At 40.2% G+C, this 15,155-nt stretch overlaps 3 protein-coding genes across 13 annotated transcripts in view; 2 read left to right on the forward strand and 1 right to left on the reverse strand.

The window, feature by feature from the left end:
* Positions 1-4,154, forward strand: part of TBC1D9 (TBC1 domain family member 9) — a 64,618-nt gene extending 60,464 nt beyond the window's left edge. For 6 of the 7 annotated variants that reach the window (XM_075150094.1, XM_075150090.1, XM_075150092.1 and 3 more), the window contains one exon: positions 3,600-4,154. The gene's annotated coding sequence lies outside the window, so the exon portion shown is untranslated. The remainder of the gene's footprint in view (positions 1-3,599) is intronic. The other variant, XM_075150091.1, reaches the window with a different exon arrangement.
* The window catches only part of MGAT4D (MGAT4 family member D), a 62,724-nt gene that overhangs the window by 2,599 nt on the left and 44,970 nt on the right, over positions 1-15,155 (forward strand). The gene's annotated exons all lie outside the window — the stretch shown is intronic.
* Positions 1,199-13,078, reverse strand: ELMOD2 (ELMO domain containing 2). 5 transcript variants are annotated; one of them, XR_012673606.1, is made up of 9 exons: positions 12,808-12,897; positions 12,395-12,542; positions 11,547-11,575; positions 10,087-10,181; positions 9,136-9,265; positions 8,051-8,184; positions 7,363-7,431; positions 6,041-6,632; positions 1,199-5,619 (listed from the first exon to the last, which is right to left on the reverse strand). XR_012673606.1 is itself a non-coding variant. In XM_075150113.1 (9 exons), exons 2-9 carry the CDS (start codon positions 12,537-12,539, stop codon positions 5,462-5,464), a joined length of 894 nt encoding a protein of 297 aa, XP_075006214.1. In that variant the 5' UTR covers positions 12,540-12,542; positions 12,915-13,078; the 3' UTR covers positions 1,199-5,461. The 5 variants fall into 5 exon arrangements, 4 of the variants coding, with proteins under 4 accessions (XP_075006214.1, XP_075006213.1, XP_075006212.1 ...); XM_075150113.1 differs by lacking the exon at positions 12,808-12,897 and adding an exon at positions 12,915-13,078 and having other exon boundaries at positions 6,041-6,174; XM_075150112.1 differs by having other exon boundaries at positions 6,041-6,174; positions 12,847-12,916.

The raw sequence follows: 15,155 nt of genomic DNA on the forward strand, positions 1-15,155 counted from the left end.
CTCAATTTTGTGACTGGAGTTTTGCTCTCCTGAACAAAACCTCTTGCACTTCGAGTTAACTCCAAGAGTTAACTTCCAGGTCCTTCAAACAAAATCCTTGTTGTGGTTTTGGGGTTTTGGTTGGGTTTGGTTTGTTTTGGGGTTTGTTGGGTTTTAAAGCTTAAAACAGCTTCTTTGAAAGTGAGGATTTCAAGAGCAACTGAAATAAAGCAGTAATAAATCTCTACCACCTGCAGCAGAGTATGGCAGCCTACCTAAGTAATACTCTCTTACATTCCATAATCAAAATTCTGGTCCATCACTAAAGAGAGCAACGTCATGCTCTAGCTAAAGAAACTCGGCAAAACTGCTCTCTGCCTCCTTCCAACGCAATATGCTTTTCATACATACCGTATATCAGGGAAGCGAGGTCTGCTTTCTGTGGTACGGACCAAAAGAATTTGAGAAAAGGGGTGCCGCCACCTTTCAGGTCGGTGTAGAACAAAGTGAGACGATGGCTGGAGAAGTCCTTGATCAGCAAAGCGGGAAGCCTTTCCGCTCGCCTCGCGCTGATGCCCTTGGTCTGTGCGTACACCGAGGCTGTGACTCCCGTTAGGAGTAACAGGTTGACGAAGGTCAGGGCAACGAGGGAGTGTTAAAGGCCATAACGCACACAAATTCATCATGTGTGTCCAACTCGGACTTTCCCATTGCACAATCTCCTGTTACAGCAGATGTAAGGTTTCAAGTGGACTTGCACGTAAGCATGTTTTTCTATGGTATCGCACTAATCTTGAGGGTTAAAAACAAGCACATTTTGTACAGATCTCGCAGTCAGATTTAAATCTTACTCCTTTCTCCTGGTGTTTAATCTTGGATGATGATTTCAAAACTAGAAAATGTTATGTGAGCCAGCTAGTGTTTGTTCCAGCTGTTGTTTTTTCCAGTTCAGCTTCCATGCACACAGGTGTTCTGCTGCCCACCATTTCAACAGTTTGTGCTATAGCGCTATTAGGAAAGGCACAAACGCAAGCCCAGTACATGAACCATAGAGGCCGCGAAACAAGTTCTCGGAGCTGGAGGAAAAAACCAAACCAAAACAAAGAGGAAAGGATAAAGCTTTCCCTCGTATCACGGTGCACGTGCATGAACTGAGAGCACGGCTACCTGGAAATTGTTACATTTTCTAGCAGGCCATAACACTCTAAGGTTGACAATATTTTGGAATAACTTGTTCTTTATTTGCTACCATTGTAAACATCTCTTTCCATTACACAGACATCACAATTTACGTTATTGCTTTTATATTGTGGTAAACAGAAATTTCCATTAGTATGCAGCTATCTAAGCACAGTGTGATAAGGAGAAACTGCCCACAAGCTGTCTTGGGCTGGTTCCCCCCCCCCCCCCCCCACTGAAAGACAATATACAGACTGGCACGAGAAACATCAGTCCAAAGATTGATCACCATGGTACTACAGCAACATGAAACAAATATGACAGAAAGAAACAACAGGTTACATCTTTACCACGAATTCACTAGCAGTATTTTCAAGAATAGTGACTGCTGAACTCCCACCTAACTAAATACAAACTTTTTCATCACAGTAATTCTTAAAACAAGGCTAACCAATATTTTTTTTGTAAAATGTTTGTTATTTAAACTAGGATGGAAAATCTGGAAAATGAATGCCTGGGGCTTTATGTGTGTGTGTTTAATTTTTTGTTTGCTTTGTTTTGTTTTGTTTTTCAAAGAGTGAAAATCCAAAACTATTTATCTGAGGTGCTTAAATTGGCCCCTTTTCCTATTGTCCTTTAGGACAAAATGCCCTATTCTTTACACGGCTGTATCAGATGACAGAACCACAGCCAGTTTAAAAACATTCTCAGATTCTTTCTTCCTAAGTAGCACTGTCTTCAAATCGCTCTCCAGTCAAGTTGGTCACTTAAGAAGCAATGTGTTTGCTTACTGAAAGACTAGATTTTACTTTTGCTTGTGGTAAACTTCTACTTATCTTCAGATTAATTTGTTCATGAAGTGGCACCATGTTTCAAGAATACACTAAACAACAGAAGTGGAGGTAGTTGTTAAACAGTTGCTACAGGAACAACAACAAAAAATTTAGAGAACCACCTTGTTGTCTTCAGTTTTAGATTTTTTTCTAAAATTACTATTGCATATAAGCTTTCACACAGCGAATGCTTTAAAGAGGCAGCAAGTTAGAAAACTAACGGTACTTGCAAATTCTAGTAAGATAATACATACCTTAAAACGTGACAGTTAATAAATAACAAGAGAATTTACCCAGGTTTTAAGACTCTTGGAATAAACCATGAGCAACAAATTCTGATGTTAAACAAATTGATTATACCAACTTGCAGAAAGGTGGCCTACCTCCATTTTGAATCTTCCGTAACCTTAGGATTGTCGCTCTACAACAGAGTTAGCATAAAATACCGCTGACTAGCAAAACATTGTTCTTCCCTTCCCTAAACACAATTTTACCTTTTTCCATCTATTTTCTAGCTACCACCATAATACAATTAGCCTACCACTGGTGCAAAACAGGGACACCCAGTACTAGTCTACATATAGTGAGTGACTCCTAGACAGGACTGGGCTACTTGATCATACAAAACTACATGCAAATTCTAACTGTTTACTGGGAAGGTGTATTGGAGCCTAACATAAACATTCACCTTAATTACTACATGCAAACTAATGCATTCCCATATATCTCACTCATCTGATGATGGTTGGGTTTACTTTTTTTCTTTGTATACTGCCACAGCTTACGCCCAGCTCATGCTTTGATTTTTAAAAAAAAAAAAGCTAATGAAGATGCACCTCACATCAGGCTCAACCTACATTCTGCATTAAAATATCTTAGGTGTGTGATAGGAAACCTGAAACTTGATGGTTGGGCTTTAAAAGCCTCAGCAGTAGTTAAATGTCAGTCTCCTAGTGAACAAATTGCAGAGTGAAAGTTTCAAGGCTGGAAAGACAAGGGTGTAGATTATTTTTGCAACTGTTGCCAAAAAGAAAAAAAAAAGGTTGCAGACTGTAGCACAGGCGAATGTTTTGGAGAGATGGCTCAAGCAATTTTGTTACTTGCTAGCAAGCAGTAGATGAAAATAAAGAATGGGATCTCCTTTCCTGCTGCTGCTAAACATATTGGAGTCACTTCTGAAATTCAAAAAGTCAGTCTCATGTTGCTTGCAAAGGAGATCTACAAGCAATAGCACAAATTATTAATGACGGAAGACAAACATGACAGAAGCTGGGGCTAGAAAATAACAGACAACTAACCGCTCAGCCACTGGGGAAGAGTCTGGTTTCCACTTCCTTCCTCAGGCTTTAGGAATGTCCAGTATCTGCAAGGGTCAGAAAACAGAGCTCCGCCGCAGGACCTGAATCCCAGAACACTCTCCAGGATCTCAGCTTTTTCAGTGGTTGAGAACTACAGGACCCAAGTACCTGGGAGTAGCAAAAGAGCTGGGCTTCCTGTGGTCAGTTTTGTATCTCAGCTAGTCAGTTCAGCTGTTCAGTTTACAAGCCATAATACAAGCATAAATATTCTCCCTTCAAGCATCTTCACATTACTTTTTTTTTTTTTTAGTAGAATAGCATCAACCCAACGCAGATGAGATGAACCCTTCTCCACCCTGCACGTGTGCTCTTAAACTCAAGAATTGTTTAACTCTCGTCTATACCTAAGGTATCATAAAAAGAAAACAGAACTGCGTTACCTCCTACGTATATACTGTCTACCCTGATCAGGAGCTTTCCCACAAATAAGAGATCACCAACATTTAAGGGATCAAGAGCAATTGGGTGGATGCAGTGCAAGAAGTCACAAGTTACACAATATAGACTCACAGAATTACTGAGGTGGGAAGGCACCTCTGGAGATCACCTAGTCCAAGCCCCTGCCCAAAGCAGGGTCACCTAAAGCAGGCTGCTTAGGAGCACGTCCAGTTGGGTTTTGATTATCTCCAGGGAGATGTAGTATTACATATTATAATAATACATTTAATACTCATGTAGTGTAACATCGCTCATTACAAAAAGGGGTTTGTCTTTTTTTCTTCTCGTGATCAGTATTTGTATTCTTTAGGAATCTCTTAATGATTAGTCATTGACTAGAAGTTAACTAATTTACCTGAGATGATTTTTTAAAAAAAAAAAGAAAAAAAAAGGCAGGCATGAAAGCTTCTATTAGCATACAAATCTTGTGCCACTGTGTGCTATTTAGGTATCTACTGAAAGAGTCTTTCCCAAATAACTCAAGCTTCTAAGGCTATGATCTGGTTACAGAATCAAAACAAAACACTGATTGAATAAAGCAGAAGGCACTTATTTAATAGTAGGTTTTAGAAAATGAAGTGATGGTCATATCAGATCTGTTTAAAGTTGCTTTAAGCAATCTTTAGTCACAATATAGATATGAAGTCCTATTGACTAGATTGTCTGAGGATGCCAAGATTAAGCAACATGTCACAGTTGCATCCCTTCCACGGAAAATACATCTTTGTTAGAGACTTGTACTCAGGTGTGAATTTATTTTCACAAAATAGGGATTGCAGCTGCAATAAAGGTTTTTAATGAGTGAGCTTTATAAAAGGGCTAAACTAACTCTCTTGTACTTCCCACTGAGAATACCCCATTAGCTGCTAAAAGTAAAGGGCTGGCAGCAAAGTCAAGCAGCCTGAGCAGCTGAAGTCAAATTAGAAAAAATTGAAAATTTTTACAGTAGGAATATTTTTAGAAGGAGTAGCGTTAGTCTGAGGATCTGATGATCTGTGGTTCTTTTTGTTTGTTCGCAAACTAAGCTTTTTCCAAGCATAGGAATTTGCTGGTGCAAATCCATAGATAAAAAAACTTCCTTAGCCAGAAGTAATTTCTAGTAAGTTCATCAGTATGTTGATGTATTAAGCCTCTTCTCCAAAATCATAAGTGACTAATACATCCCCTTTGCGGACCTCTTCATTACAGAGGAATTTAACATTGATGACTGAACGATCGACTACATGTACAAAACAAGAACACAAAAAGTCTAAAACCAGAGTAATCTCAACTAAAAGACGTTTTTAAAAGACAATTAACAATCAAACCTATTCATGGAAAACATGATGCAGCATAAATACCTGCTTCATGTTCCTGCACCAAGAAGTATAAAAGAAATCGTGAAAGCAAGCGATCCAGAGGCTCTTGAGATTTGTGGGTTGTTTTTTGTGTTGGTTTGTTGGTTGTTTTTTGTTTTGTTTTGTTTTAAAAAAGCTGTTCTTTGGAGAATAGCATACAAAGACCTGTAAACAGAGGTTGATTGTCCAAGCTTTCTTAACTGAATTTTCTTTTTTTTTTTTTAAATGTAAAATAAAAAAGTTCTATTGTTAAAACAGTTTTTGGTGAAACATGCCAAACTTCCATCCAAATGCATAATTCCATTTTTGATGCAGAACCTCATAGACTGCAGACGAGTTAAGGTTTCTTTGCATTTTGTAATGTTAGTTTCACATCACAATCCAGTAGAAGTCCCTTAATTTTTTCATGGAATTTCTCTCTGTACTGGTTGAAGTGCATAATGCTTTCTGGTTCTTCTTCAAACCAGAACTTGTCAAACTCGTAAACCAGATAACCTGTGAAGAAAATAAAATACAGATCTGCAGAAATGACCTCCACAACTTTCTGCCTTGATCTAGCTAGACCTAGAACGATCCTTTAGACTCTATTCAATCCCTTAAAATAGGGAGCGTCCCATTCTGGTCAACAGCAAGCTTTTGGACACTGTAATAATGAATAAAAAATTGAATCTGCAAATACTGAGTTTTCAGACTGCAGTCTCTAATATATAAAAAGCCACCCAAATTTATCCCTTAAATATACATTTCTGTAGCACAATGTTTAAGCATCAGGTGCATTTCCAATACCTGATCCAGAAGATAAACAGCTTGCTCTGGCTAATGAGAAAAGAGTGGAAATGCACTCCAAAAAAACCTACACAAAAAACTTGTAGGCCTCCCCCCCGTAGTCTGTCCTAAAGCAGCTACAGATACTCACAGTAAAACTGATGGAAGTGCTCCATCTGCGGCAATCCAGAGACCACGTTGTACAGATGAGACTTTAAAGCACCATTCTTAAGTAAGCTGTATGCCATTTCTGTCAGATTGATTCCAACTATTGCATAAGAATATCTGCAACACCAATCATAAGTCACGTTTTACCTTATGGATCGAAGGACCTAAAAGCTCCCCTGAAACAGTCTGCATTAGGAGAACTATAAGAGTCAGTTTTTCCTATGATACTTGTTGTCAAGCTGACTCCGGCCTACAGACCACTCTTTCCATTCCCTGGTGCATACAACCATGTATAAGTTATTTTAAAAAGCTAGTTTCCTATACAACAGTATGGCAAATACCTCCATTAGGCAATAATGAGTTGGTAAGGCTAATCAACATTGACCTTAATTTGCTCATTTGAAATCATTAAATCTGCTGGAATTTTTAAAATCGGACATCAAAAACATTGTTACAGTATAAATGGAATGGCCATCTCAACCTGTTCTTCAAACTGAAAAAAATCTGGTTTTCTGTTGCATTGTATAGAAAGCACCACAATAGAAATTCGTAAAGGACTGTTAAAACAAGTGTTCCTGGGGGAAGGAAAAAAAAAAAAGGATTAATCTGTGTCCATGATATGGATATTTAATTGATGTAAATGTCTCGGATATCCTATTCACGACCGAGCTGCACAAGATAATATTATTTACAATGGAAGTCATGAAAGCCTCCCATTCTTGGTAAGTGATTGAGTTAACTAGGGACTAGATGGATCAGACGATATACACAAGTTTACCAGCTTTCCTCTGTATCTGACTGGTTTTCCCTGTAAAATGAGCTAAATGTTTTAATATGCAAAGTTTTCAAAAATGAAGTTAAAGTTGAACAACAACAAAATATCTATTTGTATATACTTATTACAGAACAGAAACCTAGCAAATAAAGGGGGCTTAAGAGATAATCTATTCCATCCCAACACAGGATCAGTAAGAAGGCGAAAAAATAAGTATTGATTTCTAAATCTAATCTAAGCCTAACACTAATAAAGCTAACTGTGATGTTAAAGGTGTTCACTGTGTTAACCAAAGCCAATATTTTGCAACATTTTTGTCCCAACAAGTCTATTCTGAAAAAAAAAGCTGCACATAGTTCCCAGCCTGAAATTGATTTCTGTGTGCGGTTTCTCACGCCTTTCTACTTTGGCCCTTTTTTCATCCTTTAATGGAAAAAAAATACAAATATTTATTTTCAGGACACATACTTGGCAGTCTTTACATGAGCTCTTACATAGAACAAGCCAGAAAAAGTCATATAGTGACTTACCCCAGCTTTGGGTGATTTGAATGAGAAAGAATCTGACGAGCTTCGTCGGTGTAATGCTTACTAAAATACCTGTCAGTGTAAAACAGGATCTTCCATTATTTTTTTAAGTTAATATAAAAAAATATTAATGTGTTCAACATCAAAATGTGTAGCTTTAAGCTAAATCTGAATACTACTGTGTACTGAAAAATGGCACAAAAGAAAACCAAGGGAAAGATAGCAAATTAGATTATATTCAGCATGAACTAATACAATAAAAAAAAAAAAAATCACTCTGATCTGAACATCAAATATGAAGTTCACCCAAGTCCGCAAATTAGCTTAGCAAAGTTATGCAAACCTGTTTATTTTTCATTACAGTAGTTAATTCAGGAATTTTAAAAGCTTTTGACAAGTTACTTTCTAAGTTATAGCCTATCAAATCTATCATATGACAACAAAAAAATAAGGTGTCTTGGGCAACTTTCTGTTGCTCTCCTCGCTTGTTGGTCTCTACCCAACCACACGTTTACAGACATGCAGCCACTAGAAATGTTGACTTATTTAGAAAATACTGTTTTTCACTGTAGAGAAGCTACCATTTCTATTTGCTTCTATTCAGTCTTTATTAGAAATAGCACTAACTAGAGAAAATACACAGACATTGAAAATTAGTTACAACAGAAATTAAATACTTCTTTTCACTTACACCAGATTCACTAACCCCAGGAGGCCCATTCCTCTGAAGTCTGTTTTGGGATCATCACCTTGGAAGCCAATGTCACACCACTGCTTGGTGATTCTGGCCTTCAGATTCTCATGCGGCATCAGCAAATTCCAAAGCTGCACAAATATGCTTCCATGTTATGCACAGCTGCTAAAGTATTCCAAGTCACATAATTCAGAACACTTGCTGCTGCACATTAGAAACCATTCACCACAGACTAGGATACAATCTGCATGCTGTTCTTTTCTGTTAGTGGCAATCTGGAGTCATACTACAATGGCTTATTTCAGCAATTATGAAAATGATTACATTTAACATTAAATGCGATAACTTCCCTTCACGGACAAAGCCACTGTATCAGTACGAAAGAAATAAAGACTTGTTTCACTTCAGAAATTAATTTATGCATCATTTTCTGATAGGACAGCTATAAACTGACATACATATTCTCAGTGACTGCTTACTTAACACGTCAATGTTGGGACTTGCATGGCCAGTTGAGATAATTATGAAATGTTAAGAAAATGACATGCTAATATATTTGCACAGTAGAAGCTATTTTAAAAAGCCTCAAGCAGTATCACATTATTTGCTTGCTATTATTTATCATTACCTAAAATACATTACTGATACTTTTTATCTTCCAGCATTAAACTATCCTCTTTGACATTGACTGGGATGCAGTAATAAGAAAGCACTACTGTCTTTTTTATTTAGTAATTATTGGTTTACAAAGTTAGACGTGTGCATAAGGTTAAATACCTTTTTAGTTACAATCCTTCAGTGATCCGTTACAAGATTATTTTGCTACTTATGTGTTGTTGTTATGTCTGATTTCACATAAAATAATCCCAGTGCAAGTAATTCTAGTTTACTAATTTGTTTTGCTTTGATGTTGTATTTTAATGTGTCACTTCTATAATGGCTTGGCAGTTCACAAGTAGAAACGAGCTCTAAATAGGCCAGCTGGTAAGAATACTACCAATAAATTAAGTTCATTCAAGCTGTTGGACTTGGAGGGGAAAAAAACAAACAAACAGTTTTTGTATTTAAAAGATTCTTTTCACCTCAATTAACTGTTCCTCATGTTCTTCGTTATCCGAATCATACGGGACCTTCCTCAGATTTTCCACATTCAAATAAAGTTTTTTATAACCTGATATCTGCAGTAAGGATATATGCAGATTTGTCTTAAACCTGAAATAATAACAAAACACCACACAGAAGCTATTAAAGAGGCATAGTTAGCCGTAAATTCTTGCTTGAGCTATCAGATAAGACGTTTCTTATGTTAATGCAATGTAAACACTAGAATTAGGGAGTGCTTTATGTTTATCTTTCAAACTAAAGCATATTGGTTAAGTATACTGCTATACAGATCTTTCTCCTACTTAAAAAAAAATTCTAGCAGATTTCAGTGCTGCACAGTCAGGCCCTATTCACTTAAATTATGGAAGAAAAAATAACTTAGCTAGAATCTGTGATGACATGAGAAAACTCTGAACATCATCCTGACCCCTGTACCTTCACCTACCCCCAAACTTTTTGTAAGTCTTAAGGTGAAACTTTGTCACAAATACTTACAGCTTCAAAGAAGCATTTCATTAAACTTCAAAATTTTGACTACTCACAATTTTTACTCTCAGTCGCTCATAATTACTTATGCAGATGAACGCAGACATTAATCAGGCACCACTATACTCTCTCAAATATATCTAAGCAATTACATAGTTCATGTAATCAACCTATGCAATAATCATATTACTTAGAAATAAGGAGTAACTGAAGGGACTTGCAAGATGGAGATGCAGTTATCCCAAATCCATGTCAATTAAAACTTTGCGATTTATTTTCTAGAACTGAAGAGGACATAACCATACCTTATTTTCTAATTTCATTCTAAAGATCTGTGCTAAATGGCTTAAATATTGTATCAGATTAAGTAACTGCAAGAACACGCCAGGAAGTCAGATTATCTGCCATGTTATCTGCCACTTCTGTTCGGGTTCCAAACGTACCCTGTATCCTCCTGTTCAATTTTCTTTTCTTTCATTACATCTCTGACACACTTCTCCATTTCAGCTTCCTCAACATGTACAGCATTTCTTAAAACCTAGGAAGTTAACACAGTAGAAGACTTCATGAGGAATGCAGAAATCTATCATCTACTTTATTCTTATTTCTCAGCTTCTGTATACCTGCCATGTATGTATTCTTTACTATAAAAGGACAACAGTCAATTTAGTGCAAATGTTTACAATAAATGGGCTCAAATCGCATATAAATGCAGTAATTACATAAAAGCATAATTAGTAACTTTTTCAGACTGTAAACAACAATGTTTACACAGGAGTCCTATAAAGAATAAATTAAAAGCTCCAGAGTTGTTTAGTCTCGGTTCTCATTTGCTTTCAAATGCTGAATTGAAACATGTTCTTCCTAATCTCATTGAAACAAACGCAACTATCGAGGAGCAAAAGTGATAAAACTTTAATAAGGAAATAATGCTTCAGAATTAGGAGACAGTGAACTAACGAAGTTGAGGTTTCAATACTGGGGTGAAACAGAAGAACAATGTAAGATACTGCTACTCTGCAGTCTTTTAGAGTAAAGGGCAAGTACTAGTAATGATAATTATCGCTGCCCGCCTAAAATTACTTCACAACAATTTAACTTTATCTGCTAAACTTTTTACGGTCACAATGCATTCTTTAATACAATTCATGCTAACACCAAAGAAGCTTCATTTCAGTAAAGCAAAAGGCTAGCTCTTTTAAAACTGAACATTAATATATTTGATACAATCATTTAATCAAGAGATGCTAAAGACCCACCCATACTGTGCTCTACTGCAACAAAGATGCTTGTGGCAGTTACTAATTCTTTCAACATCACATTGCAGAGATCAGCTAGAAAAAGGGAGAACGCAGTCACCTCACTGGCTAAAGAGGAAAAGTTTTGTTCAAGATATACAAATTTGAGGGTTTAAAGTGTTAGCTTATGTCTAACTGCTACAGAACAATTGGAATGAGCTTGTCAGTTAAATGTCTGCCTGCAAACTTGCATTACATTTTTTCAGCAATTCAAGACACTATTGTATACACTGCGTTTAATTGCTTTATCCATATCATTTATCTATATCACACTTCTGGTTTCTACAAAAACAGCAAGAGATTGTTGTGACAGGGAGAACTGACCCTCTCCAAGAACAGCAGCTCTGTGTAATGACTTGTCTGACTTGCTGCTAAAGAGCGGGTAGTCTTTCAGAGAGATGGAAACAAGCATTTGACGGGACATGGGGTTATTTTTGAGAAACCTTGAGTGACCCTAGCATACAGAACCCAAAATGCTGTTCCCTCCTCTCTGCCTTTTATTCCTCTATTCTCCTCCACCCTCAAAAAGTAAATGCACGTGTTCTTTTCTGGGCTCTGTCTTTGAAAGAAGGTTTTATTAAACCTTAATCTCTAGTATCTTTTACCTTATTCTTTGATGATTCCAGTGAATGTTCTGCAATACAAAAAAAGTAAATCTCTCAGTTAAATTGAATTGAATTGTTTTAAATAACTGACAATAGGTGTTCTTGTGGCATGTAAGTATTATAAAATTTTGCATCCCTTTCATACGTGTAATTAAACAAAAATTACTCAATCTTAAAATCAACAGGTATCAGATAACTGAAAGTCTTAATTTACATAGATTTTTTTACAATCCTTGAGTAAAATGGTGAAAATAGACTCGCATTTTTTAAAACATTGATCAATTACATGTACAAAAACAAAGACAAATTTGAAAAGGTGTCAAGACAAAAATATGTCTCTTGATATTTTTCCACTCTTAGAAATGCTTTTGTGTTTATTACTAAAGAAAAGGAAGCAAAGTCACTTCCTCAAGCTATTGTTAAAACGGCAAAAAGTATAAGCAGTTTCTTAAATTACTATTTTAGATGAAAATTCTGCATCAAGCAGAATTGTGCATTTAATCTTCCTCCCTCCCCCCAAAAAATGCATTCACGTCTGTTCTGTGTGGCTTTTTTAATATCAGGAAGGTAAAAACATACACAACGTGAGGGGAAGACTCTGGGGAAAAATGTAAGGTTTCTGATTCACTTTTTGAAGCTAACTGGAATTACCTTAGCAAGCAGGCAAGGAAACTAGATCTGGCATTCTGATTTAAAATTCTCATAGACTAGCCAGGAAGAAGGGAACCGTGAAAACATGATCCGGGGGACGCACGCTGCACTCGGGACAGGCACTGGTTTCCAAGGATTGCTTTTCACGACGTTTCTAAAGATCCAGACCAGCCCCCTGGTTTAGCATCCTGCATTACCTATGCTCAGCGTCCGCTGCGCGCCTGCCTTCGAGCCGTCAAAGACACGCTGGAGCTCGCATTTCCGAGTCAGCAGCCTCAAGATCCACTTCAGCCAAAACCGAAGGTAGTTGCTGTACAGGAACCCCCAGAAGTACACCAACATCTTCTGTGAAGAAAGCCCCGCCTTAGCAGGAGGGTCAGGGCGGCGGCAGGCCCCTGCGTGACCAGCCTCCCCGCCCCGATAGTGCCGGCCGCCATCGCCGCCCGAAAACACCCTTCTCCGGGGGGCAGCCCCCGCCCCACCGCCCGCCCCAGGCCGGGTCCCCCTCAGCCCCGCGCCGCCCTCGCGAGCCGTTAACGGTCAGCGCCCCCCGCGAGGCCGGGCTGCAGCCGGTACGCCCCCCCCTCCCCGCGGCGAGGGGAGCGGGCACCTGCCCCGGCAGCGCCGAGCGCGGCCGCCCCGCGCCCACCCTGGCGGCGACCTAGCGGCGCCCGGCCGCCCCCCGCATCCTCCCGCCGGAAAACCGCCTTCCCCGACCTGGAAGTGATCGCGGGGCGGGGGACGGAAGTGCCGGTTGGGAGGGGCCGTTACCGGCCGTGCTGCGTGCTCCTCGCAGGGCCGGTAACGGCACGGGGCGCTGCGGGGCGCCGGACGCCCGGCTCCATTCCCTCACCCGGCGGCGCCCGCCCGGCCGCCTGCTGTTTCGCTGCCGCCGCTCCGGGGCGGAGGAGCACTCCCCCTCCCGAGGCTGTCACGGCGCGGCTGCCTGCCCCGCTGGGAGCCGGGGGGAGCCCTGGGCAGGGCAGCCGCTGGCGGCTGTAGCTGCCTTCCCCCTGCAAGCACCTTTTCCTTCCAGGCGCGCTTGGCTCCGGGCAAAGGGCGATCGGAGAGCAGGCAGCCAAGCGCTGCCTTGGGCTGGCTTGCTCAGTGTGTGAGCGGGCGGCCTAGCTCGGGGAAAGCCACCTCCCGCGCCAAGAGCCCGGAGGCTTTGGCTGCTAATCCGCTGTCAGAGGCGCAGGCCGAGGTGACAGGCGTGCCTCCCTAGGCAGGGGCGCAGAAGCCCTCACCCGACCGGTCGGTCCGTCAGTTAGTGCCCTGCGCAGGCCTGCCAGCCGGGACGCACCACTCGCTTCAGGGCTGACCCCTGTGCTCACCGGGGAATTGGAACAGGCAGCCCAGCTCGTAGCTGGGCCAAAAATCGCTAGTTAAAGCCTTCAGCTCGTTTGTGATGCCTTACAAAATGCAGTTGGGGATTTCTTGTGCTTGTTTAAGTGTTTACGAAACTGTGCTGGAAGACTTGTTCCTTGCCTCTGCTATAGCTGAAGGCAACGCTAATCAGAAAGACTTTATGAATGTAGTTGGGCTAGATGCTTTTAAGGAGGAGTGCTTTGCCATGGATCCTTCCATTGCTGAACGGAGATTCAGCCTAAGCATTTCGTTTAGTTCCGGTCAGTATTTCCATTGTATTATAGTTAACAATTATTTCGGTAAACATGGGTTGAGCAGTTCCTTTGAGGGCAGAGGAAGGAATTCCTATTCCTCTAAATTGTATGCAAAATCTGGAGGGTTGAAACGGAGCTGACAGACTTGCTTGACCACATTCTGATACATTTTTTAATATGAGGAAATTGAGGTACCTTTTACACAGAATCAAAAGCCACACAGCAGGTCTAGTGGCCTGTGTCCCACAGAGGATTTCAGAGGGTGGACCAACACATTTGGCATCCTCCCTTCGGATTTTTACACTCTTAGGGGTGCAGAGATTCATGTGGGGGAACCATTGATATGTGAACTTCAATTGTTTGCAGATCTGATTCCTACTTCTAAAAACTATGAGGAGAGATGGTGCATGTTAAGAGGTAGCAGGTGGTAATTTTTTTCAGTGTAACTTATTAAGCGAGTAATCTTTTAAAGCATCGGAGTGCTACTGGACAAAAATAAACTAAAAAATATTTCTCTCCATTAAAAAGTATTCTTACTTGGTGACAGGATGGCATGATGGTTCTATGACATTATCTACATGTAAGTCAGTCCAAGATAGCCAAAACCCAGAAAATATCTTGAAAAAAAATCAAAGTTCCAGTGCCTAAGAACTGATAAAAGAAATTGGAGGAAAGAAATTTGTCTGAGTTGCAGGACCTGGGTAAGCTACAGCTGCCACCTAACTTGTATGGGAAACAACTCTGAGTAAATAATCCAAATCAGGAAAAAAAGATTATGCTACACCTCCCATCTGACTGCTGCTGCAGTATTTAAACACAGCTAGGCTGAAAGCTTGTCAGGACAATCCTGGCTTTAGCTGCAGCGGGGTGTGACAGTTTGATGTTGGGAAGGCGGAGGACTTGTAACAACGTGAAGAAATGGAAGGTGGTCAGGTCCTTACTGTCAGTCTTTATGCCCGCGCATGGATTGCTCTGAGATACTTCATTAGGAGCACGAGCCACCGGAATTACTTAGAAAGTCCAGCAGGTGCATCCTTAAAGTGTGGGTCTGTGCAAACAACACAGGGAAATTTCTAGCTGATGAGACTTTTGTTGATGTATTGTGCTGGTTTTGGCTGGGATAGAGTTAATTTTCTTCACAGTAGCTAGTATGGGGCTATGTTTTGGATTTGTGCTGGAAACAGCGTTGGTAACACAGGGATGTTTTTGTTATTGCTGAGCAGTGCTTACACAGAGCCAAGGCCTTTTCTGCTTCTCACCCCACCCCACCAGCGAGTAGGCTGGGGGTGCAGAAGAAGCTGGGAGGGGACACAGCTGGGACAGCTGACCCCAGCTG

This window comes from Calonectris borealis, chromosome 4 (assembly GCF_964195595.1).
Source record: "Calonectris borealis chromosome 4, bCalBor7.hap1.2, whole genome shotgun sequence".
Taxonomy (NCBI): domain Eukaryota; kingdom Metazoa; phylum Chordata; class Aves; order Procellariiformes; family Procellariidae; genus Calonectris; species Calonectris borealis.

Bases quoted from the DNA above. Each gene is read 5' to 3' on its own strand.
- ELMOD2 (XM_075150113.1), bottom strand. From the start codon at position 12,539: ATGTTGGTGTACTTCTGGGGGTTCCTGTACAGCAACTACCTTCGGTTT. The intron at 11,576-12,394 runs GTAATGCAGGAT...TTTGTATTGCAG, and splicing joins GCAGCGGACGCTGAGCATAG to AACATTCACTGGAATCATCA. The intron at 10,182-11,546 runs GTAAAAGATACT...TTAACTTCCTAG, and splicing joins TGGAATCATCAAAGAATAAG to GTTTTAAGAAATGCTGTACA.